Source organism: Magallana gigas, chromosome 10 (assembly GCF_963853765.1).
Source record: "Magallana gigas chromosome 10, xbMagGiga1.1, whole genome shotgun sequence".
Lineage (NCBI taxonomy): Eukaryota > Metazoa > Mollusca > Bivalvia > Ostreida > Ostreidae > Magallana > Magallana gigas.
In genome coordinates, this window is record NC_088862.1 from 32,578,184 (window position 1) to 32,603,197 (window position 25,014).

At 33.4% G+C, this 25,014-nt stretch overlaps 1 protein-coding gene across 1 annotated transcript; it reads right to left on the reverse strand.

The window, feature by feature from the left end:
* Window positions 1-24,203, reverse strand: LOC117685654 (uncharacterized). The gene is made up of 3 exons (XM_066072681.1): window positions 24,040-24,203; window positions 581-8,300; window positions 1-135 (listed from the first exon to the last, which is right to left on the reverse strand). Exons 2-3 carry the CDS (start codon window positions 8,297-8,299, stop codon window positions 1-3), a joined length of 7,854 nt encoding a protein of 2,617 aa, XP_065928753.1. The 5' UTR covers window position 8,300; window positions 24,040-24,203.
* Window positions 24,204-25,014: the final 811 nt, after the last annotated feature.

Consider the following 25,014-nt stretch of genomic DNA (forward strand, 5'->3'; position numbering starts at 1 on the left):
CTAGATTGTCAATAGGTAAAATAACTCGTTCATACTGGCATTGTATGTTAAGCTTTCTGTAGACACATACTCCTCCTTTGCCCTGAGCTTGTATTGCATTGTCTGAAGTGTATGCATTTCTGCGAAGTTGATGGACTGATGAAAACAAATTCAGTTCCGTGTCAGGAGTTATTTCATTTGTCACCCATGTTTCTACTAAACAAATGAAATCAATACTTCGGTTTCTTAAAGTAATCTTAAGATCCTCTAAATGGTTTCGCAAACCCTCTATATTGTGATATAACACTGTCAGTCTCTTTTCAGTCACCTCTTTGTCTATGTCAAGAAACTGTTGCATTGAAGCCAGACATTCCGGGATACATGGATTTGAATATATTGACTTTTCATTAAAATCTCGCAATGTCAAACCTTCCAGGGAAGTTACACGACTTAAGGCAACATAAGCTTGTCCTGGTTGAAAAATCTTTTTCAATGACACAACTGCTTTAGAAACGGTTAAACCTTGCACTTTATGAACAGTACATGCCCAGGCGAGTTTTAATGGAAACTGTTTTCTAACAATGTTACTGTTTTTTCCTACCATCTCTTCTACTCGCTCGATGAGTACTCTAATTTCGTTATTTACTTTTGTTCCACGTCGCTTACCAACACTTTTGTTGTCAAAACATACTTCTACTAACTTCACTTCCGATGCATTCGTACTCTTTCCATGTACCAATTTTGTAACAGTTCCAAATGCACCGTTAACTAAACCATCTTCGATATCTATGTTATAAATCAGCATAACCCGTGCACCAACACATATCTGAAGCTCTTTTGCTAACCTGAATTGATTTTTTACCGACGAAAGCGTATTTCCTTTCTCTTCTCCTCGTGAAGACTTTTGTTTGATACAGTCTTCCGCTCTTAAAACCGTTGGTTCTATTTCATTGTTTGAACAGAGTGAAGCTAATGCTTGTGCATTGAATTCATTGACTTGAGCATTTGTCGAAAATATATGCAATGCGTTAATAATTTCGTCATTTTCCCTGCTCTGTAGTAAATCTTTGTCCTGCGAACTTAAGTTTTCCTTCTTAACCTTTATTCTACATCTGTTGAGAAGCTCAGCAAATTGTTTATCTTCTTTTTGTCTCATGATCTCGGTCAAAGTCACAACTTTAAAAGAATCATTCCAAAGATCAAAGTAGCAATCGTGTATGAAAAGAGGCTTTCCCTTAACAGGCGGTAACTGAAAAAAATCACCAAAGGCTAAAACGCTCACATTTCCAAATGGTGTATAATCTCCAGTTTGTTTTATTTGTCTTAGACGGCCGTGTATGTAAGTCAACAGTTTCTTATCAACCATCGAGATTTCATCAATTATCAACAACTTTAGCTGCCCAAGTTTTGTTCTAAGCGTATTTAACTTGTCATCACCAAGTGGTTGATATTCTAATGGCAAAGCGCTGTTTCCAGGTATAGCAAATGTACTGTGAATAGTTGCTCCTCCAATATTAAATGCTGCTACACCCGTTGGTGCCGTTAACAAAACTGATATATCGTCTGGATTTGCTAGGGAAGGAGCAAATAATCGTGATAACTCATAGTAAATGCTTTTAATCAAATGACTTTTCCCAGTTCCAGCACCTCCTGTGATAAAAACTTGTAATTGCGAAGGTTGTCTTCCACCTATTGTTTCAACACACCATGATTTTAGTTTGTAGAAAATCCTTTGTTGAGTTTCATTCAAAGATTGGATAATTTTTGTGCCTTCATCTTTTGAAATTAAAGGTTGGGAAATTTCAACCGATTTCGAAGACTTTTCTAACAAATCAGGAACTTGCAGTTCTAATTCATTATCGTCGGTTTCTTGAGCTTCTTTCTCAATTATACATTCAAGCCTATCAACTTCTGCTTCTGGACAAATCTGTGACCATGCATTTTCTCGAATACCACCATTTTCAAGTGTTTCTTCAGCCTTTTCTAAGGCATCTATATCCATTTCAAATGAACTCCGGTTTCTTTCAACAATTTCTTTAACACCTGGAGAGTTATAAAATTCCTCGTAGCTATTTCTAGATTTAAATTCTTCGATTGATCTGTGAGGACAAAATAATTGCAAAATACCGAAATAATATTTCTCAGGGGATTTATCTGGTGAAAATCGGGGGTATCGTATGACAGCTTTTTCAGTTAATGTTCTTTTCTGAATGTAACCCAAGTTCTTCTGCAATAAATAAATGGGGCTTCTTGGATTTTTTGATACCTGCGATGAAGCTAAAACTCTATACTCAGAGCAGAATGCAGCTAAGCACATACTATCAAATTCATTAGAGACGGGTCTTGCAATGTACTTCTCAGTGAGGCTTGACATCCAAATTTCTTCATCTGCATCTGATTTCTTTTCCAAAACTTTTAAAGGTAAACTCATACGAATCGGATTTTCACCTACAGGTATAAACTGAACTTTCCTTGAACATCCTTTCAACTGCAAATTGCAAACTCTGAAAGCAGCTTCTTGTGCACTAACCTCTCTGTGATGTAAATATGCGGTTCCAAGTTTTTTCATGGCAGTTCTTGCTTCATGATTACCATCTCTTGCTTCTCTTTGGGTGCAATCCAAAATTTGACTCATTTCTCTTTCTGCTTTTGAAATGTACGACACTATATAGACTACGCATGCATATGCATCAGTTACATATTGAATGTCCATATTTGCATTCCAGCAGGAGAGTAGCTGTGCGTTATACTGATTAATCCATGATTCTTTAGGATTCCGTTTAAGGACAACACATGTTGACTTTGTTAGAGAGTTGTTTGCTTCTTCAAACTGTTCCTGAGTAATACCTAATGTCTGGAACAATTCTTCAGCAACCATCTCTTTCGAGTCATTTTCCTTGATAAAATTCCAAATCCTTGATAACAACTCCTTTGATCTATCTTTTCGGTTGGTCTCTTCAATATTGTGTCGAATAACTTTATCGTATTCTTCTTCGGACATATTCAAGTCAACAGTCTTTATGTTTTCTTGCTGAGGATGACACACAAAAGTTTTGTTTGATGGTGGTCGTGGAAAATTGAATCTACATTCTTTAGAACCTTTTTTACATGACTTCGAATGCGACTTGCTGTGCGTTTGAACGCTTTTAACAATTTCATATGTTTCATCATTTTCACAAGGAATTTCACAGGTAACATATGCATCAATAAAGTCAATTACCTCACAATCAGCATCTGTATGCAATTTTGGCGCATCTTCAATCCAAAATAGACAATGTGTATGCGGAGATCCTCTTTGCTGAAATTCAACTCGATAAAAGTAATCTTTAACTTTTCCGATAGGATTTGCATTTGATAAAATCACTTTCTTGAGAAAGGTTTGAAACCGATAATCAAACATGCGTGAAACAGTTATTGGATTCTTTTTAAGAAGTTCCCATTTTTCTGAAAGTGTCAAGTCTTCAACATTTTTGAAGTCATTCTGTTGTTTTAAGATAGCTTCGAATATTTCTGGCCATCTCATTTCAGCAGCAGAGAAGGAACAAAACCATGTTGGAAGACCCAGTTGTCTGATCATTGCAAAAAGATCCTTTTGTGCTGTCTGCCAAAATGGGGGAGTCCCTCGAATCGGTTTTAGGAATTTATACCCGTCATCCGTTTTAAAAATTTCCTGCAGAGATTCTTTGTTTTTTAATGATTTCAAAGTTAACTTACTTCCATTAAAACCTTTCTCTGGTGTCTTTCTTAATGCTATTGAAACGTTTGATACGACTTGTTGCAATTCTGTTATATACTGAGAAAAGAAAATGAAATCGGTATCATTTGCGTATCTAGGGTCAACATTCATTAATTTGTTTAAAAGATATCTGGACAATGTTAAACGGACGTCTCTTTCATCGTCAAATACATTTTCACCTGTTGGGAAGTGACATGGAAAGCACTTTGTGTCTATTCCTTTTTCTGTCAAAATGCTAACTGGATTATTTCTTTCACAAGGTGCAAAACAAAATATTTGATCGAAATATTGATCGAGAACTTCTTGACCTAAATCAACTGGCTGCAGACAAGTATCATGTGGCAATGCATGATTCATTTCGTCATCAACAGTTTCGCACATTTCTTTTTCGTGTACACGTTCCTCGTCAGAGACTTCATCTTTAGCAGTAGACAATTCAATGGGATTTTCCCATGTCTCGTCAAATTTAAGGTCTTTGTAATATTTATTTGCTTTACACAAATACTCAATTGCTCGTCTGACCTTTTGAGTGTTAATGAACTTGAAATCGCAATGTCCTTTATAAGAAAGTTTTCTTTTTAACTTCACTTGAATCAATTGGTTATCATTTTCAGGTCGTGGCAGTGACTCTATAGTATCAGAAACATTGCTTGGAACGCATACAACAGGTCCTTGAACACCAAGCTGACCTCCTTTAGGTAAAGCCATCATTTTCCTGAATGGAATGATTCGCGAGACAAGGTGGCGCTCAACAGAATTTAATTCTTTCAAAACTTCTGGTACCTCTACATTTTCTAATTTATTCATATAACATTCACTTGGCATAGTTCCAGATTTGAGTTTTCTATGGCAAGTGTAGCAGACCCACAATTTACATCTAGAAGAACACATATGTGATTCAGTCCCTGGACAGCTTTCTAGATACTTTCTGGATACACATGCATGTCCTAATTCAGTTCCTTCTGGTGTTTTCTTGTCGTATATTCGAGGCTCGCATATCAAGACTTGTTTTCTGAATAATAGTTTGTTACATACGGAACACACATGATCGGGGTACATCTTCATTTCATTTCGAAACTGTTCTTGCACAAAATTCCAGTTCTTTTTATTTTCGTGATATTTCTTTCGTTTTGCATAAACAGAGTTCTTAATCTTTTGTCTGTAAACTTCGCTTGATTTATAATGTTCATAAGTAGCTCTTTTAACTTTGTCTTTGTGAATGATATCGGTTTTGTACTTTTTTACCGAAGCTTCTTGAACCTTTGTTCTATGATTATCGTTCATTTTGTACTTTTTGATTGATGCATCTTTTATCTTGTCCCTGTGATGCTGATCTACTCTATATTTGATTTTTGAATACAATTTTAAACTCTCTCGTAGCTGTTCGCTTGTTTTATATTTTTGTTGTGATGCATCGATCTTTTCCTGTTTGTATTTTTCATCAAGGATGTATCTTTTAGATGCATAGATTCTTTGTTGATCTTTTCGTTTATCTATCTGATTAATACAATCAAAATCATTACAATTGTTAAGTTTTGCTATTTTCTTTCTGTATAAATTCAAGGTTTCAGTACTTTTTCTTTTTCTTCTCGATTTCAACGAGTCAGCAATTTCATTCTGGTTGAGAGTATGACTCGGATTATAATCTTGAGAATCTGTGTTTTCAATTAAGGTGGACAGCTTTTGGCCGTTTTCTGAATTTGTTTGTTCTAATTCAATTATATCTACCTGATCACCGGTTTCAGTGGTGGAAGTGTCCATTTTGCATAAATACGAATTCGCAACTTTTACCCCCGTGATCTCAAACTGTTCTAACCTAGTGACTCTCATAGAATTTGCCAACTCTGTACAATGCAACCTAAGCTCTTCTGTTGTGTGAAACTCAAGAAGTATACTAGTTCCACATCCCGACACTTTACCATACATATCTCTAGAGTGAGGATCAAAAACATAGAACGAATTTCTGTCCTTCAGAATAATGTAGGTATTACCTTTGAATGTTACAAATGCACCATCAGATTCGACAAGAGCAATATCCAATGCTTCATGCACTGTATAGCTTTGAAATCCAGAATCGTGCACACAATTCCCAGGATTTATCAAACCATACAATGAATCAGCAAATTCAAATGTATATTCTTTATTGAAGCATTCAATTTGTCTAGGAATTTCTGTAACTAAAACATAATCATTGTGCATGGTAGAACTGCCTGCCAAATACTGATACAATTCATTTCCAGTATTCAATACAATATTCATGTCATTAACATTCCAGTCTCCGGAGTGCTTCACTTTGCAATACATCAAGGAAGCTAAACTGTTCAAAACACATTGTTTTCCTGCAGATGCACCGAACTTAGGATGTCCCTGATGACAACTGCCTTGAAGAATTTTTTTTCGATATTGAAGGCTACCTTCACCTGTGGTGCTTTGCTGGAGCTCTTCCATCATATTGTCAGTACTTGCACATTGGTAATAGAAGGTCTCGTTTTCTGTAGATACTTCCTTTGTAATGGGCATGGCTGTTTTTGATGCCAAATGAACTCTCTCCTCTGATGCTGTAGTTGCCGGTAGCTGTGAAAAGTTTTTATTTTTCTCCTCCACTGATAGTACAACTTCGTAATGTGCCCTGTAACAATGTTTAAGATAAATACCCTCTGTTTCAACACTTAATCTGCAATTTGCTTGCTTTCCTGAATACCTTGACCAAGATTTGTTGTTAACATCAAAAACAAAAATGTCAGTTTGTAGCAAGTGCGCTGCAGCAAACATTTCAACTTCGGTTGCCCAGGTACCATTTTTTAACATTCCTTTTTTCAGAACATAACTGCAGACTGATTGATATCCTGATCTTAAAAAGCTAAAAAATATATCATCATTCTTCAAAAGGTGATTCACAACAATGCTTCTAATCTTAAAATGATGGTATTCTTCACCAAAGATTGCAAATGAAAGCGCTCTAAAAAAACAATTTCCGTCCCCTATAATAGCTCTTGTTCTCGAAGGAAATGTAAGCAATCTGTCATTTGATGTAGATTGTTCTTTTAATTGACTTGCAACGACGATTGAGTTTGTTCGTTTTTGCAACCGTTCTTTTGTGGCATGCGAAAGTGGACAGAAATTAAATACGTTTTGTTCACTGTCAAACACATACACTTCTTTATCCTCTTCTTTTTGTTTTTTAGTGTCCCCAGGGATTTTAGTTTTCGGCTTTTGTTTCAAAACATCAATTAATCTAACTTCCCGTTTTCCATAGTCTGGCTCTGATAACTGGCGAAGTTTGCGTTCAATTTGATTTTGAATATCGGTTGAAATTGAAACACGTTTTTTCTTAGTTGCATCAGTAATCTCGCCAATCCTTACTTTGTCGCCCGTTTGAGTTTTTTTCCGCTTGTTTGACATTTTGAAATCACTTTCTAATCTCACCGAGTTGATTTCATCGTATTGAGTAACTTTGCTTGGTCTAGTTGCACATTTTGTTTCCTGCATTCCAATTTTTTGTTTGGATTTATTGGTAGGTTTTCTTCCAGTTCTTAGTATTGCTTTTGTTTCTTTTTCATAGTTCAGATTTGTTTTTGTCCCCATTTCTTTTTCTTGACTCAGTTTTGTTTCTTTTTTATTTTTCAGCATTGCATCTTTTTCTTTTTTATTGCTCAGCTTTGTTTTTCTTTCAATGTTTAGTTTTGTTTCCTTTTCATTGTACAGTTTTGTTAGTGTTTCACTGCTCAGTTTCGTTTCTATTTTATTGCTCAGGTCTGTTACTTTTTCGTTATTCAGCTTTGTTCTTGTATCTGTTTCATTGCTCAGTTTAGTTTCTTTTTCATGGTTCTCTTGAATTCTTGTTTTTGTTTCATTGCTCAGTTTAGTTTCTTTTTCATGGTTCTCTTGAATTCTTGTTTTTGTTTCATTGATCAGTTTGGTTTCTTTTTTCTTTTTCAGTTTTGTTCTTGGTTCTGCTTCATTTTTCAGTTTGGTTTCTTTTTTATTTTTTAGTTTTGTTTTTGTTTCTCTTTCATTGTTCAGTTTAGTTTCCTTTTCATAACTCATTTTTGTTTTTGTTTCCGTTTCATTGGTCAGTTTTGTTTCAGTATCTTTGTTCATTTTTGTTCTTGTTTCAGTTGTATTGCCAAGTTTCGTTTCAGTATCATTGTTTAGTTCTGTTTTCGCTTCAGTTTCATTGTTCAGTTTTGATCTTGTTTCAGTTTTTGTTTCATTGTTCAGTTTTGTTCTTGTTTCAGTTTTTGTTTCATTGTTCAGTTTTGTTCTTGTTTCAGTTCTTGTTTCATTGTTCAGTTTTGTTCTTGTTTCATTGTTCAGTTTTGTTCTTGTTTCAGTTTTTGTTTCAGTTCTTGTTTTTGTTCTTGTTTCAGTTCTTGTTTCTGTGTCAAGCTTTTTTAAAGAGGACTTGACAAGCCTCTGGCCACTAACTTTGTTAGTTTCGGCCATAGTTCCTCTCAAGGAACATGAGTTGCCAGGGTTTTTTAACGAGTCACCCTCTAAACTCGGGAGGTTCTCTGTCTTTGACTTCCTTCTTTCTTTTTCCTTTGCTGCTCTCTGTGCAGCTGACATTCGTTTTGACCTCATCCTAAAAAGATAAACAAAACAGGTTACCAATAATTAGTGGTATTTAACAATCGGGAATTTAGCAATTATTTACAAAACTATGCATATCTAAATATTTCAAAATTTTCCATCCTATGTTTTATACAACTCCACTTTTCACACCTTATCAATTGCTAAAACACAACTCTCTTTACAAAATCAACAGTAATATCCAATGAAGTGAAGCAGCATAATTAGAATCACATTTGTTTATAATAACTATATATTTGTTATTTCTATGTGCTTAAGGCGCTTTTTCCCTGCTAGAAAATTCAATGTAAAATATTGTGATTCAAGCACAAAAAATTGCATGTGCAGTCATATATTTTTTTAATAACCTTAACAGCATAAATGAGAGATAAAGTGGCAATGTTTGAGCTCTTCATTGCTTTACAAAGCCATTCATGCAAACAAAAGGCCCATGGGCCTGACAAATGACCCGAGTATAAGGCAAACGAAAGTAATGTCATTAAACGAATTGGAAAACTCGTTATGTATACAAAACAACGAGTGGATCTTCCAGTACCAAAGACAGTCTAAAATTAAATGATATCCCAAAAAAATTCTTGGTACGACATCACAAAAATACGAATTATATTTGGAACGGCTTTAAACTGTTAGTTGTATACTTAATAAAAATTCGATTAATTACAAGAACGACTTGAAAAATTACTATTTTCTGATACCGGGAAATTAAAAATGCCTGAAAATTTGATTTTTAGACTTTAATATCTCTGACATGTTTCCTCCGATTTTAAAACGGATTTCAGTTTCTTGTTCATTATGACACACTTTACAAAATGCAAAAAATGTATAAATAAAAAATGTATAAAATTCGGTCAAAATTTTCTTAAATGGTTCCGGTGTAGAACGAGAGTTGCGGAGAGTAAATTTCAGACTTAACTCAGAAGTTCACGATAAATAAAACAAAATAAAGTTCAAGTCTATCCAGTGGCGTAGCTACATTGAAGCACTGTAAGGCAAGTGTTGACAAATTATGTTTTGAATCTCAATTTTTTAATCATTAAATTTTATTGCCAAGCATGAATTTAGAAAAAACACTAATAAAAGCAAATGTATGATTTTTTATATATATGTAAATTACTGTAAAACAGAATGGTTAGAACACTTTCGATGTCCGCTACTGTTTCATTGGAAGCGGAAATGATTGGAATTAACGGAAAGGGATACCCCACGTTATTCAGAGCAAGATGTCTTGTAGTTACTTTATCGCAGGAACAAAATCTTATAATAATACTACTTACTTGGTTAAATCGAAGGTTCGGGTATGGATTTGAATCCATGTACAATCCATATACAATGAATTAGCAAATTTGAGTTTCACTACAATTGGCGCATCAATCCATATCAAAATAAAAAGGAGTCTGAATAAAGGTTAAAATAAACTGCCACATCACTTCAAAAAGAAAATAAATACATTTGCATCATATTTCAATTTTTATTTCCTTACTAAACAAATATCAGGTACGTATGTGATTGGTTTTTTTTCTTTAGTATTTCAATTTCTTAGTTATTTTTTGGTTCCAAGGTATTGATAATTTATGTAGACAGAAAGAAAAAAAATAACAAATAAAAATTAGAAAAAAAATCCCAAAATTACCACTGACTGATCCTATCTCAAAAATAGCTTTTGCCGGACAATTACAATATCGGGGTTGAATGCTAAGCTTCTGGAAGGGGGGATCTCTTGCACCCAGGCCCCTCTGTTAAAAATGGTATCTATAAGAATTAAACAAAACATCCTGAACAAAATTTAAAATTGACGTACCGTTAAAAACGGGATAACGTCAACGTTAAGTACGTTAAACACTTTTATACATGTATTTCTTTGAGGCAATATAAATTTACATAACCCCTAAACCTCATCAGTTGTGTTGAATAAGGAGTACTGAGCGGTTACTACAGATATAACTGCATACGGCTCTTTTTAGAGCATATGTAGTAATTGGTTGTATATTTTTTGAGATATAAGGTAATCTGTAAATAAACTAAAATGCAATTCCAATCGAATAGCTAACGAATAAAATGACAAGTCTCTATTGTCTTCAGAAGGGAGCTTCCTTAGGGCTCAGCTTTCCCCTATTACCTTCTTAAAACCTATTCTGCGTGTTCTGCGCATAATTGTCTGTAGGTTTTGACAGAAGTTCGGAATGAGTCACCAGGAATCCACAGTAGTCTTTAATGTTTGGTTTACTAAGTGTGAAACCACCATGCTTAATTGAAATAACACTTTCTACATTTGGTTGAGTAAGTGTACTTTTTTCATTGAAAAACGTCGATCTAATGTGAAAATTTTCATTAAATATCAAAAGTGATTTTTTAAAGATACTATTAAGGTAGTCCTATACTCGGCACTAAATGGGCTCAATCATTAAAATCTTAGCTTTAAATGATAAATATACATTCTAGCAATACATATACAAAAGAAAATATGTATGTTTACATGCTAGTTTGTTTGTTATCACCTCTCAGACGGGTGTACCCCCTTGCGAAAATTATTGACAATTATGAAATTTGCCAGACGTCCGTTTTTCCTAAAAATAATTACCAATTTTGGGAAAATTAGAACTGAACATATAAAATAGAGTACAAATATTTATTTAAGCCATATCTCATCAATAATGTTGCGCAAATTTTTTAAAGTAAGTACGCTTTATGGACCTGATGTATCAAAATAGAATACAAAAATGCAATGCTTGTATCGCGTTTGGTAATTTTGTTACTATTTTATGGACTCAAACTTAAATTCATGGTGTTTATTATATAGATTTACATCTTAGAAAAAAGATTTGGTAAAATAAATTATATGTTGACGGATTACTTTTCACGCTATAAGCTCTAAACCAAGTAGACCCTGACGAAAAAATCCGTAAAAATCACATTTTGCTACAGTTTTCTGCCTAGATCTGTCAACAATGTTAGATATCATTTAAACATTAATTAATTGACGATTGATTAAATTCGAAATAGCTTCCGTCTCTAAATTTAAACCGGTTTTAGTAAAGAAAAAGAAAAATTCAGGGGGGGGGGGGGTAAAAAAAAAGAAGGTATAAGCATACCTGAGATCCTGGTTAATCAGAAGCTTCGTTTTTCATTTTACTTTAACAGAATCGAGTTTCTCAACATTATTTCATTTCTATCTCTCATAGAATATATATATTACCGTTCTAATTGCTTATTATTGCCATTGTTTACAGCAGCGATGTAGAGCAAAATCAATACCGGGTATCAAAAACGCTTTGTAAAAGTCGAACCAATATTGTAAAATCCGTATTATGACGTAGTGCGATACTCGGACTACTTTAAAATACTATTCTTAATCTACATCAACAATGCATGCCACACTCCCTCACTGTTTCACGTTTGAGAAATCTCGCCATTTGCTGGGATTTCTCAGAATTTATTTACACACGTTCCGGGACTCAGGTGCCAATTGACACCTTCGTTATTCCCAATCTTTAATAAATCTTTCATTCAGCAATCACTAGCTTGCATATTATTACCCTACACGATATTAAACAATTTATATTTCGTTATGGATAAATATGATTATCGATATACTTGAAATCAAAGGCCGGAACGGCCACTAAGGCGTCGAGCTGACATTGATATGGTCAATAATTTGAATATCTGTACTAATAGTCGTATATCAAATAATAATAGAATAAAAAGTAAATTAATTATGTTTTGTGCTTCTTTAAAAACAAAAATCAGTACAGTTCCTCATAAAATAGGTAGTGATGCGTTTATAATACATTCTACTACAGTTATTGCCGAGATCAAAGAGATGCCGCGGACATTATTCTCCAATATACCACGAACGTCATCAGTAAATTATCAGATCAGAAATACCTATTTGTCTCGCACTGATCATGGAAGTACCACTTCAAACCGTAAAAGGTTTTAAAACCATGTCAATTTCACGTGTTAGTTCCAGTCAAAACAATGTGTATTACCTCAAATCTTTATTCTTAAGAGATCAATGCGGCTGTTCCTAGGACCTCCCTAGCACATTTTCACGGCGTGTTTTTACATAAAATATATAACGTGTTGTAGTAATAATCGTATTAAATTGTCTTTAAAATATTAGGAATGTGATTCAAAGATATTTTATAAATAAGTGAAGAGTATTAAAATCCTAAGAAAAAAGTATGTCGTCTGCATGTGATTCCTTTGATCGATACACATGTAAACATTACTAACAAAACCGTTGGGGTTACACGGAACAGCCGTCAAAATGACCTAGATCGTCTCTCTATAGGAGAAACGATCTGTAGAAATACTGGGCTGTTAGTAGAATAGAAATAAAGTTCTTGTTTTCATGAATGTTGCAGGATAACCTCCTCGGTCTCGAAATGTTGTTTGAAATATAAAAGCCTCGGCTAACTCCTCGGCTTTTATATTTCAAAACAACATTTCTCGACCTCGGAGGTTATTCTGCAACATTCACGAAAACTCGTACTTTATTTCTTAAATAACTCATCATGGTTACAAAAATCAAAGAAAAATAAATTATTTTCTTTCTTCTTTAAACAGTCTTTGAACAAAGCTCACAGGTTCATAATTTGAATACATAAACAGTGTGTCCCTCATTATAATTATAAAACATACTTTTATTTATTTTAATTCCCGTTTGAAACAAGATTCCCTATGGTATGGTTGATTACAAACAAATCCACACCACGTGCTATCAAAGGTAGCAGGGGACAGTTTTTTATGCATGTAATTGTGGGGTGGGGGTATCACCATTTAGCACTATGTTGCGGGAAAAATATAATTTGCACCTGGATCAAAATGACTTGTAACTACCTGTATGACTGTTACGGGTTAGGAAGGGCATTACGGTTAAAAATTCACCCAAATTGACACCCATATCTTTTTCTGGTCAAATAAAGTGTCTAATTGAACTCCCTATGTAATGTCAAAATTTTACCAATTTTGGCCCATTTAGACCCCACCCTACCGTATTCCCTGCAGAGAGATGACCCCTGGACAGGGTGCAACCTGTAGTCTTACATGTCCCCTCCCTGCCAGTTTGTACCGCCCCACCTCCCATCCATGTCATTTTCACACTATATCACTTACCGTTTGCCCTACTTTCTTCTTGCATAAAAAAGTGAGCACACCTGTCAACAGCCGCCGTTTCGCATCTGACTCCCAAACACCCCCTATAACACTATGGGACCTACATGCTTTACATCAAAATACAGGAATGACTCCCTGCTACCATAAAATTATCACCTATAATCAATTCACTAATTTTCAAAGTACATACAGGCCATCAAATACAGTAACACTCATTTTTACTTAAATATTGACGGGCACTTAATAAGAAACTGTCCCTTGCTACCTAAGACCAAGACGTGTTTGTTTAATGCAACAAAATCACTACATACGTTCACCGCTTTTATTCATTTTGGAGACCGTGCCCGATAACAAATAAATTTACATATCAATTTATTTCCCATCGGGCGCGGTCTCCAATTAAAATGTAAGCGATAAACTAAACTAATGTATAATGAATTTTTACATTTTATTGTATTCGTTCGCCATATCTTGATTAAGGTACATCACTACACCTGGACTTATACTTTTTAAGACACTAAGTCACGAGATGGCTATTTAAATGTTTTGTTAAACTGTTTTTTAAAATTAAATTTTTCATCCAAAATTGCAAATATTTTTGCCTTTTTGACTTAAATACCTCTTGTCCATAATGATATCTATCACAATCAAGTAATTTTCTGCTGATTCGAGAAATATTTCAAGGTGAAGTGAGCCACCTTCAGCAAATTTATACTTATGCAATGAGTTGTCAATAACCAGGGAGGCAAAGACCTTATTCTTATGTGCATTAAAAAGACGGTGCAGAATATGAATTGGGATGATTGCCAATCCAGACGATCGCTAGAATGCTGCCGAGCACTAGCCCGACACCTTAAAACAAGAGGCCCATGGGCCACATTGCTCACCTGAGCGACAATAGACATTATAAAATCATCTTTCCAGAGTAATATACCAAAAAAATATATGGACATGAAGTCTTACAGATCCTTTATAAAAAAAATTCAATTTTTTCCCTGGATATTCTGTTTATCATTGATCCCTTTTTCTCACAGTATAGTCATTTCACATGTTGAGCATTACGGTTCCTAAGAATATCTAAATCAAATGGGATATAAACCTACATTAAACTTGTGAAGCCCAAGAATTGTCCAGATGCCAAAGTCTAAACAATTTTAAAGAATCAAAAATATTTCAAAATGCTTGCATATAAGTTGACCCTCCACCCCATGTGGCTCCATCCTACTCCTGAAAAAAATGATTTTGACAAAATTTAAATCTCCATTATCTAAGGTTGCTTTCACTACTGTTGTACCTTTTCTAAGAAAATGTTTTTTTATAGAAAAAGATTTTTCTCAATATATTCCTTTGTAAAGATTTAACCGTTCCCCATTGTGCCCCTACCTTACACCTGTAGGGTTGGATACCGGTACACGGTACCAATACCTTACGGAATAGTTGCTTTAAAAATACCGGTAAAATACCGTTTCATTTAACACCGGTACTAATAACGGTATTTCTGTATCTTTAAAACCTTTTTATACATTTAAATTAGTGCGACCAAACAATGGCTGACAACCAGGTAAAGCGCTCGGCTGTCTAGTCTCATTTCAGTAGGAAATCAGATGGTGGTGTTTGCAACCATTGTCAGTTATTTTGCCTGGGAAAAGGGGGAAACACCAGTAACTTTACTAAACATTTGAGAATCAGATTCAATTTATTTGTTTGTTAATCTTTTATTAAAAGATTGAAGCATAAACATAGTTTGTAAACTCGTATGTTATTGTAAATACATGATACTTTCTTTATAAATTATAACACTGAAAGATCAAAAACACCTTTATTGAAGAAAAAAACATTATTCTCATTTATTAAGGTCTAGTACCGTATCGATAAAATACCGTATCGTTTCAAAAATATCGGTATGGTATCGTACCGTTTCATCCTTAACGGTATCCAACCCTATTAACACCTGGGGATCATAATTTGACCAAACTTGAATCTACCCTACCTGATGATACTTCACACAAGTTACAGCTTTTCTGGCCAAATGGTTTTTCATCAGAAGATTTTTGAAAAATACCACCAAATTTTCAATAAGGCCTATAAAAAATTTGTGTATTTAGGGTAACACTGATGAAAAAATTAGGTTAGGTAGGTAGGGATCTTTTTTTAATTTTCTCATATTTTTATCTGCATGTATCCTAAGAATGTTATATTTAAAAACAGATTTTTTAATAGAAATTATATAAAATTCACAATCGGATAAAAACAGACATCTTAAAATGGTAGGATCAGGGCATTTTTGTAGGTAACCCTAAACACACAACTTTTTTTTAGTCCTAAATCTTGATTTTTTTCCCCTTAAAAAAGAGCATGTCCCTTTGTTTTAACAAACTTGAATCCCCTTTACCTAACGATGCTTTGTGCCAAGTTTGGTTGAAAATGCCTAAGTGGTTCAGGAGAAGAAGTCAAAAATGTAAAAAGTTTACAGACAGACAGATGCACAGACAGACGGACGCCAGACAAAATGTGATCAGAAAAGCTCACTTGAGCTTTCAGCTCAGGTGAGCTAAAATCCAAACAAACAAACAAACAAGAGACCCATGACTACACTGCTCACCTAAGAAACAGTTCCAAACTTTTTGTAACCCTTTTCAAAATTTTACATAGAGTTTTGAATTTAAGTTTTTTAAAACACTTAACAATATTTTTCTCTATACTGACTCTGTTCCAGTTATCGGCTAAAATTTGACGTTTTCTTTACATATTTCCTTATTTCTTGATGTGATGGGATAAAATTTGACATATGTTAAGTGGTGAACTCCTTGTTTATCCATCTGTTAGATCATATCATTATAACAAACTCAAACCATTTTAGTTTGTGTGCTTTTTAGCACAACCTGAATTTGTTTTACGATTTACTGTACCAGTTATCAGCCTTGTGATAATAACATAGAAAAATCCCTGTACATGTTGATTTGATACTCTGCAAAATGTAATTTAAAAGTAATTTGAATTATGCCCCTTGTAGGGTCAAACTAAAGATCATAGGGGTTATGATACATAAACAAAACTCATTATTACTCGTTTGTGATCATATGGTCAGGGCTCTACATTAACTTTTTTTCCTACTTGTCCATTCGGACAAGTGACCAAGATATTTACTTGCCCGAACTTCAACTTCACTTGTCCGAAAAATGTTCAATATTAAAGATAAAATATTGTCAACTTGAAAACTACAGTTCTGTAATTTTACTAAAATAAAGTCATTTATTGATTATTCTTGCTATAATTAAAAACCTGACTTTTTAAATGGAAACTTAGTGTCTTTCCTAAATGTATTTGTTCCATATAACTTTAAACATGATTTGTCAGCATGTAGCTTTGTCATGGCAAATTACAAGACATTTTAAATTTAGCATCAAGTTTAAAAATACATGTAACTGTTATATCGATTTCTCAGCTGTTTTTTAAACTAAACATGGAAAGTCATCATAGTCTATCAATGATGAATGAAACCTAATATAAATTACATTTCTTTCCATAATCCTTTATCTTTGCTACCTTTCCTTCCTTTCTTTTTCTTAACATGTGTGTTTAGTACTTTGTAAGAGCTAGGATCCACACCTTTACAGTTCAATATTGAAAGTTGTTTGAAATTAGTGAACTTCAATCCTGATCAAGACTCAAGAGTAACTAAATTGCATTGCAATTAGATGTCGGGATCGAAATTCAAAATAACTAATCGATAAACATAACTAATCAATTACGGATAAACTTATCACAAAATTTTCTTTTCTTTTTTAAATGTTTGAGACTTCTTTACATAAAAATGCACTTGTCCAGTTGGACAAGTGGCCAGCAATATTCACTTGTCCGTATATTTTTTCAACTGGTACCGGACAAGCGGACAAGCGTTACAGTCAGTTCAAGCATATCTTTTACAACATACACCATAGCATAGCATAGCATTGAAATCTCATAGCATAGCATTGAAATCTCATAGCATAGCATTGGAATCTCATACCATTGCATACAATCTCATAGAATCGCATTCGTCACATCATACCATAGCATAGCATACAGCATTATTTTTACCCGGTTTTAAATGTTTTTTTTGAAAAAAATAAATGTTTACATGATATATTTGTGGTAAACTTTGGCTTCTTATTATTTTACTTCGAAATGTTTGGAACTCTCCTGTGTATGGAGGCGTTTTTGTTCAAATCTCATAGCATACCATAGCATAGCATAGCATACAATATCATTAATCCCTTCATTTCAATTTCTCATAGCATAGCATACAAATCTCATAGCATAGCATACAAATCTCATAGCATATCATTAAAATCGCATACCATAGCATAGCATTAAATTGTAAAAGATATGCATGAAATGACTGTAATGTCGTGCCCTGATGGTACATGTAATACACAAAATTTACAAAAAGAGTATTGTTCAATCAAGTGTTCAACTGCGCTATGTATCTCTCACATAAGCATAAAGCGCAGTATGATTATTTGTCTGCACTGCTTGGTGTGTTACAGGACCATCAAAATCCAAAAATACGCATTCAATGCTTATATTGATAATCACACTATGTCTATTTTTATGAAATATGTGTATTGTTGTTGTAAAGCCATTATATACATTTTCAATCAGGGATATGAACCATACATGGAACAGCCATATTATAATAACAGGTAATTAATAGTTAGCTTCCGTGACTAAAAATATAGTGCCAGACACTTTGTAGAGAAAAATCTTTTATATAAAGGAGAAGATATAATTTAATGATTATTTTTCAAAAGTACTGACATATCAAATTGGTAATGTAAAATTTCCAATGCAAACATAAGAGGGAAATATACACTAAATGTAAAAATTATTTAATGAATTTTTTTTGTTTATACATATTATATGTATTGATATTATATGTCAAACCATAAGAGGTATATAATAACATATTACAAAGAGGTTATATTCTATTTTGAACTTGAGGTTTGCCTTCCAAATCAACAGGATCTTCTTTCTGCAATTTGGTGTTTGCAAAAAAAAGTTCACTGCAAAAGTTAAAAAGCTTTTTGTGATATTGCACAGAAACAAAATTGTAACAGACAGAATGATGGACAGACAGACTGAAGGATTGATAGATTGATAGACAGACAAACCCAAATTAATATCCCACTTTCAGTGTTAGCAGGGGAAAGAATTTCTACAAAGTGTTTTTTAATGTTGATTCTTTCATATTTCGCTCATTATAATGGTTTTACTGCTTTTTATACCTCCCCAAAATAATTCTCTGAAAAGAGTTGATACTCTGTGCCATATACATGTCCAGATAACAGTTCAGAAATTTACTGTTGTATAGTTTTTTATGGCCCATCTACCATCTTTCTGTGTTATTTCACCTCCCATCTGTAACTTGAAATTTAAACCTAACAGTTAAAGCCACAAGTTTTTTTTTTTTACATTATTCTTGATTACAATGTACTCACATGTTACAAGAGGGACTTACCGGTACATATTGCATACCAACAGAAAACATCTCTCTTATCATGAAAAATCATTTCATGAATTTTACAGACACTCAAAAGCCTTTATACTCAGCAATTTCCTTTTTTTTTATTTAATGGGTATTTTATCCAAACACTATCATTCTATGAAAAAAACAGTCTCTCTCAGTATAAAAAAAAAGATTTTTCAATTTTTAGAAAAAAATAAACCAAATATTGCCAATTCCATTGAGGATTAAGAAAAACATAGCCAATTAAGTAACACAGAGTCAGGTAGGGTTTTCCTTATGTAAAAGATATTTACATAATCTTTTATAGGTCAATTAATGTTTGACACATTTGTTTTATAAGAAACAGTATTCAACACTGCATGTATCTGCATAATATTACATTTATTCCCTCTCCCTTTCTTTTGATTTTCTTAAGAAGTAGCACTTTGATATGTTTAACCTAAAATTATGAAACTCATGGAAATTTCCCAAAGTTTTTTGTCGCTTATCATTGAAAACAAACAATAATTATACTAGAAATTTACCTTTTTGATTAAATGGACCCTATTAGGATTTTTAGTGGCAAATAGACATTTCGGCCATGCATAAGATTTCTTGTTTTTGTTAAAAATTAAGCTTAAAACAATATTTAGCCAATATCCTATCTACTTTGGTTTCAATTATCATATCAACCATGCTAAACAATCAGTCCTACAACTTTGATATCTGAGTATAATGGGAAAAAAATTCAAACGCACCCAGGAATTTAGAGACAGATTAGAGTTTCATGAAAACAAGCTAATATTTTCAACTTTTTCTAAATTTAAAAAAAAAATACAATTAAAAGTTTAAAAAAAAATTAGGTTTCTTGTTCATTTCAAATTATTTTTTATATCCAATTCTACTTCAAGGTAAAATCTTACATGTAACAATTTGAATCATCTAAATCATTGTTGTCAACAATAAAGCAAATTGCATGGAATGAATGAAAGAAGAGGCCAATGGGCTACATTGCTCACCTGAGCAACAATGGCTTTAAATGGGCTTTTAAAGGATGTTTTGCCATATGGCCATATACTTAATCTTTGACAAATGTACCTTTATGGAATACCATTTTTACTGAAAATAAGAATACTTTGCAAGATATGTGACTAAATCTTCTAATTCCCTTATTTAGCCCCCTCCCCCTAACACTTAATAAATTATTCAAAACATATAAGAGCATATTGGTAAATTAAAAACATTAAAATTTTTTAATTTTTTCTCTCCCACAACTGCTGTTTACCTGACGTAACGTTTTATAACTCGCTTAATCGATTTATACACTTGACTAAAAATGTTATCTGATATATTAAAGAGCTTTTCTAATCAAAGTATTGACAAGCATATCACTCTAATGTACTGTTGTAGTTGGAGCTAAATTGACCGTCTGCTTGGATGAGTGAATGGCTATGTAGTAGGAGTTATTAGTCCTATGGTCACAGTTTTCACAATTTATAATGTACACTATCTTAGGGTACTTGTATAGTAATATCACTAATTGTAGCATTGTAGTCCTTGAGAATATATTTCTAAAAACCCTTTTCCCTATATATTTCTATGTTAATTTCATCTTTCATTTAATAAACTTTGAACCCCTCTTGGGACCCCCGTATTGACCCGGGGATCACGATTTTTAAAATTTAGAATTTTCACTATATATTCAAACTTTGGTGTAAATATTGGCATATCTGGTGCAGTGGTTCTTGGGAAGAAGATTTTTTAAGACACCCATCCAAATTTCACAGTTTCGCAATTACATGTATCTCCCTTTTAAGAAGGGTTGTGCCCTTTCTTTTTATAATTTAGAATCCCCTTCCTATTAGAATGCTTTGTTCCAAGTTTGGTTAAATTTGGCTCAGTGGTTCTTGAGAAGAAGTCAAAAATGTGGAAAACTTACAGACGGATGGACAGACAGACAGACGAACGACGGACAACAGGTGATCAGAAAAGCTCACGTGAACCTTAGGTTCAGGTGAGCAAATAATCTTTATGTAGAAGAGGGTAAGAACTATTAAATTTTTTTTGTTCTTTATTTTTTAAAGATTTTATACATTTCCTACTCTAAACATGTTTTTGATTCATATCAATTAGTAGCATGTTTTAAGGCATAGTCTCTCGATGCTCAAGACAGTACTGTTACACTTATCTGTCACAAGCATGCGCTACACGGTGAACGTTTTCAAGGGCAATATATGAAAATTTTCCTTTTGGCCTTAAAATACTAAATTATATCATTTTATGGTGCATGTTGAATTTGAAGCTACAACACATATTAGAGAGAGAGAGAGAGAGTTAGTTTTAGTTTTCTGTTAAACAAGGTACTAGTATACAAATTAAACTTCACAAACACAGTATATCAACCATCACAAACAGTGTAAAATATGTTTTTGTTTTATTATTGTTAGACTTACTTCTTAGTTTCTCTACTTGAAATGAGAAATAAAATTAATAGAAGTAAGAACAAAACTTCTTAACTTTACCATGGAAGGAGCATGTGGTGCAGCTGGCGAGCTGATTTGATTGACAGGTAAAGCTTATGTTAGATTCAATCACAGTGTAGATCTACCATATTTTTTTAGGAATACTAAATTTATGAATATATAACATTAGTAGAAATCTATATGTCTAAACTCATTCTCTCTCTCTCTCCTTCATCTCTCTCTTTCTCTCTCTCTCTCTCTCTCTCTCTCTCTCTCTCTCTCTCTCTCTCTCTCTCTCTCTCTCTCTCTCTCTCTCTCTCTCTCTCTCTCTCTCGCCTCTTCTGTAGGATAGAAAATCTCTTACATAAGATAGAAAATAGGCATGTTGTATGTTTATACAAAGACATAGGCAATTTAGATTTTTTCTTTTGTCTTGAACATGTGCGAAAACCTCTGAGGGCATGTCATTTTCTACCCTGGGTTTGTTTATCACTATACACAGGAAATGATCGCAACTTAAACTTAATAAACAAAAGAAATCCAACAAAGCATACTGATTAAAGCATCCAACAACTTCATATCTGTATAATAAGTTTATTATTTGAAGGAAAAACTGATTTGTTAAGTTGATTCCCAACACCTGTTCATTTCACAATTTATGACATGAATTTTACCAGTGTAATCATCATGTTTTTTGTAATTCCAAAGTATTCTTGATTTTATGAAATTCTTTTTTATAAATATATTAATTTCATGTTAATATAAACCACAATTTATTTAAAAGTTAAACGTAAATGTTGTAGTAAATTTGAAGTCACAGATAAAGGACAAACAAAACAAACAGCAGGAATAACGGTAAATCACATCGTTGCGGTGTCATCACGGTTGCTATTAATGCCGCGATCAAAAACCCCAATGGTGTATTGTGGGAACAATAAAAATACTGTGGCAGCAACGCGGGCCAATACGTGATTCATGTTGCCTGTACTGTATTTGGTAAACTATGCTATACTCCGTCACGAGTTTTTGCTTCCACCACTTTCTGCTTGATATTTCAATAATCAAATACCTTTGTGCTCAATTTATGTTCATCAACTAATATGAAAAATGTCCAGATTATCTGTTTTAAAACGCCCCCTCTACCGCTTCAGGTTTCAATACACTTCCAAAAATCGAAAGTCTAAGGGGATATTGCATTGCATTAGCTATGATAAGCCCGGATGATCACTTTCAAAAAATTGCGCAAGATTTCCAGAGTACTTCTGAATGGAAAAAAGATGTAAACATCTCCCATTATAAATTGTTCAAAGAAGATATCTTGGATTTATTCCCTTTTATCGATTTCAACTGTATTTCTTTCCAAGGTATGTGGGTTTTTTAAAATTAAAAATCATTAAAAAGCGATGGAAGCAATAACTTGTGACAGACTATATATATCGCATAGCACCCTAACTCCGTCACTACCCTAACACCGTCACTTTCGGGAAACTCCTCGCCGTTTGAAATCAAGTGCGACTATGGCGTCATTTTTTGCATGTCAAAAATCTTCAATCAAATGTCAACAATTTACAACGGTTAAATTTAAGAATGTGTTCAAACATAACAAAATTACACCCTGTTCATTTTATGCAACAATAATTGCGTGAAATCAGCTAACACCTTTTTACGGGTGCACTAAAATAACGATATTTCTGAAATGCGGGCCTATTTGATTATTTACTGTGGTCAATCATTTTAAGAGAGGTCAAGATGAAACATTTCACACGTAATTTATTTTTTATTACGGTTATTGATACATTTTTTTCAGTCCGCAATAGCGTTTATGCACTACACTGATGATAACGTCAAATCGCTCATGCCGTAATTTTTGCCTTATACAGGGTTACAGATATATACGGTAATTATAGAATTTGCTACATTTATTAAAAATGTAATAAATAAATAACATAATCATTAACATATTCATTATTGATATGATATATTTGAAACATATAAGGACAGAAATCAAATGACATCCATACATTCTGAAAAGGTCGTTGTGATTGTTGTTACAAGGACCAAATTTTTTCTATTCTGGCAATCATTTCACTTTGATGAAATGATATACAATTTAAATTGTTTACACCGATTTTACTTATTATAACTTGGTCTAGATACAAGTCGAGTTTAAACTAAATTGTTGATGTGTCTTCATTCCCTGGCGTATCATAGATCATGTGGGTGACGGAGTTAGGTTCATAAGTTATGATAGCACGTGTGATAAACGTCGTTTTCAGAGGGCTTATTTGAATAATATTGTGACTATTTTTGTTAATAATTTTATAAATTATAACGTTTCATGTTATATTTAGTGATTGCAAATGATAAAAACCGCAAAAAATAATTTGCAGAGAAACGCGGACTGTTTTCCGCTTATGGTGACGGAGTTTGGGTACTCGGGGATATTGTTATCTATATTACAATGTATTATATACATGTATATACATGAACCTGTTTGTATTTGATTCAAATTTGTGCTGCGCTCTCCCCAACGGTCGCACCGTAAAACATATTATGCATTGAATAATCCTGTAAGTTTTAACTAGTTCCTATATATCTTTAAACATCTTCATGCCGTAAGTCCACATCTTTCTCGAATGAACAGATGAAATAAGCATTTTACTTACACAGTTTCTATGTAGGTCTCTTTCTTATATGACTTGTGGATCAACTGTACAAAGTACTGCCTTTACCAACTCTTCGGCGCTGGCTCTCGGCGTAAACAACTCCTGTGGTTGTAGTACTTAACTCTTTATCAGTGTCGTCGATGTAATTGCTCAAATACGTACTATGATGTTGGGCTGCACGAGGAATATGAGCTATTTTTGTAATCCCGAACCCGATGGAGTGATTTTGCTCATCACATCAACAATTAAAATATATATTTATATTTTGTCATTATTGTACATATAATTTTGTATATATATGACGTGTTGATTGCGATCTCTCTCTCTCTCTCTCTCTCTCTCTCTCTCTCTCTCTCTCTCTCTCTCTCTCTCTCTCTCTCTCTCTCTCTCTCTCTCTCTCTCTCTCAGTAAAGAACTGCGTCATATTTTAGAATAATTTTAATGGAAACGAAAACTGAAATAACTATTCTCAGAACAATTACTGCATTTAAAGTTTTTTTTTACCAGTCAATTTGAAGAATGAAAAAAATATGGTGCCCATTTTCATATTCAGACCGATAAAGAAAATTTACCCCCCCCCCCCCCCCAAATAAAAAAAAGAAGAAAAATCCATCATCTACTAATATGTAGATTTTCTAATAAATGTAATAAAAGAACTCCTGCCTCCGTTGCTTTTGCATGCATCTTCGTATTGCCAAACACATAAATAACATGCTATTTATGTCTCTGGTATTGCTAATTAGATTAGATGAAATGAAAAAGAGCTTTAATTACTACTATTCTTTTAGCCATAAGTTCAAAGTTCAAATTCCGCTGGGGCTTTTAAGTAATATTTACCCCTTCGACATCCCCTTTCTTCTTGTTATCTTTTATCTTCTTTTCTAAAATGTCAGGAAAAATAATAACCCCCCCCCCACCACCAAATTCTTTAACGCTTTTGCATTTCCAATCGACTGAATTAAAACTTATAAGTAA

Coding starts and splice junctions, on each gene's coding strand:
- LOC117685654 (XM_066072681.1), bottom strand. CDS start 8,299: ATGAGGTCAAAACGAATGTCAGCTGCACAGAGAGCAGCAAAGGAAAAA. Junction 136..580: donor TCGAGCGAGTAGAAGAGATG/GTAGGAAAAAAC, acceptor TGTTTTCATCAG/TCCATCAACTTCGCAGAAAT.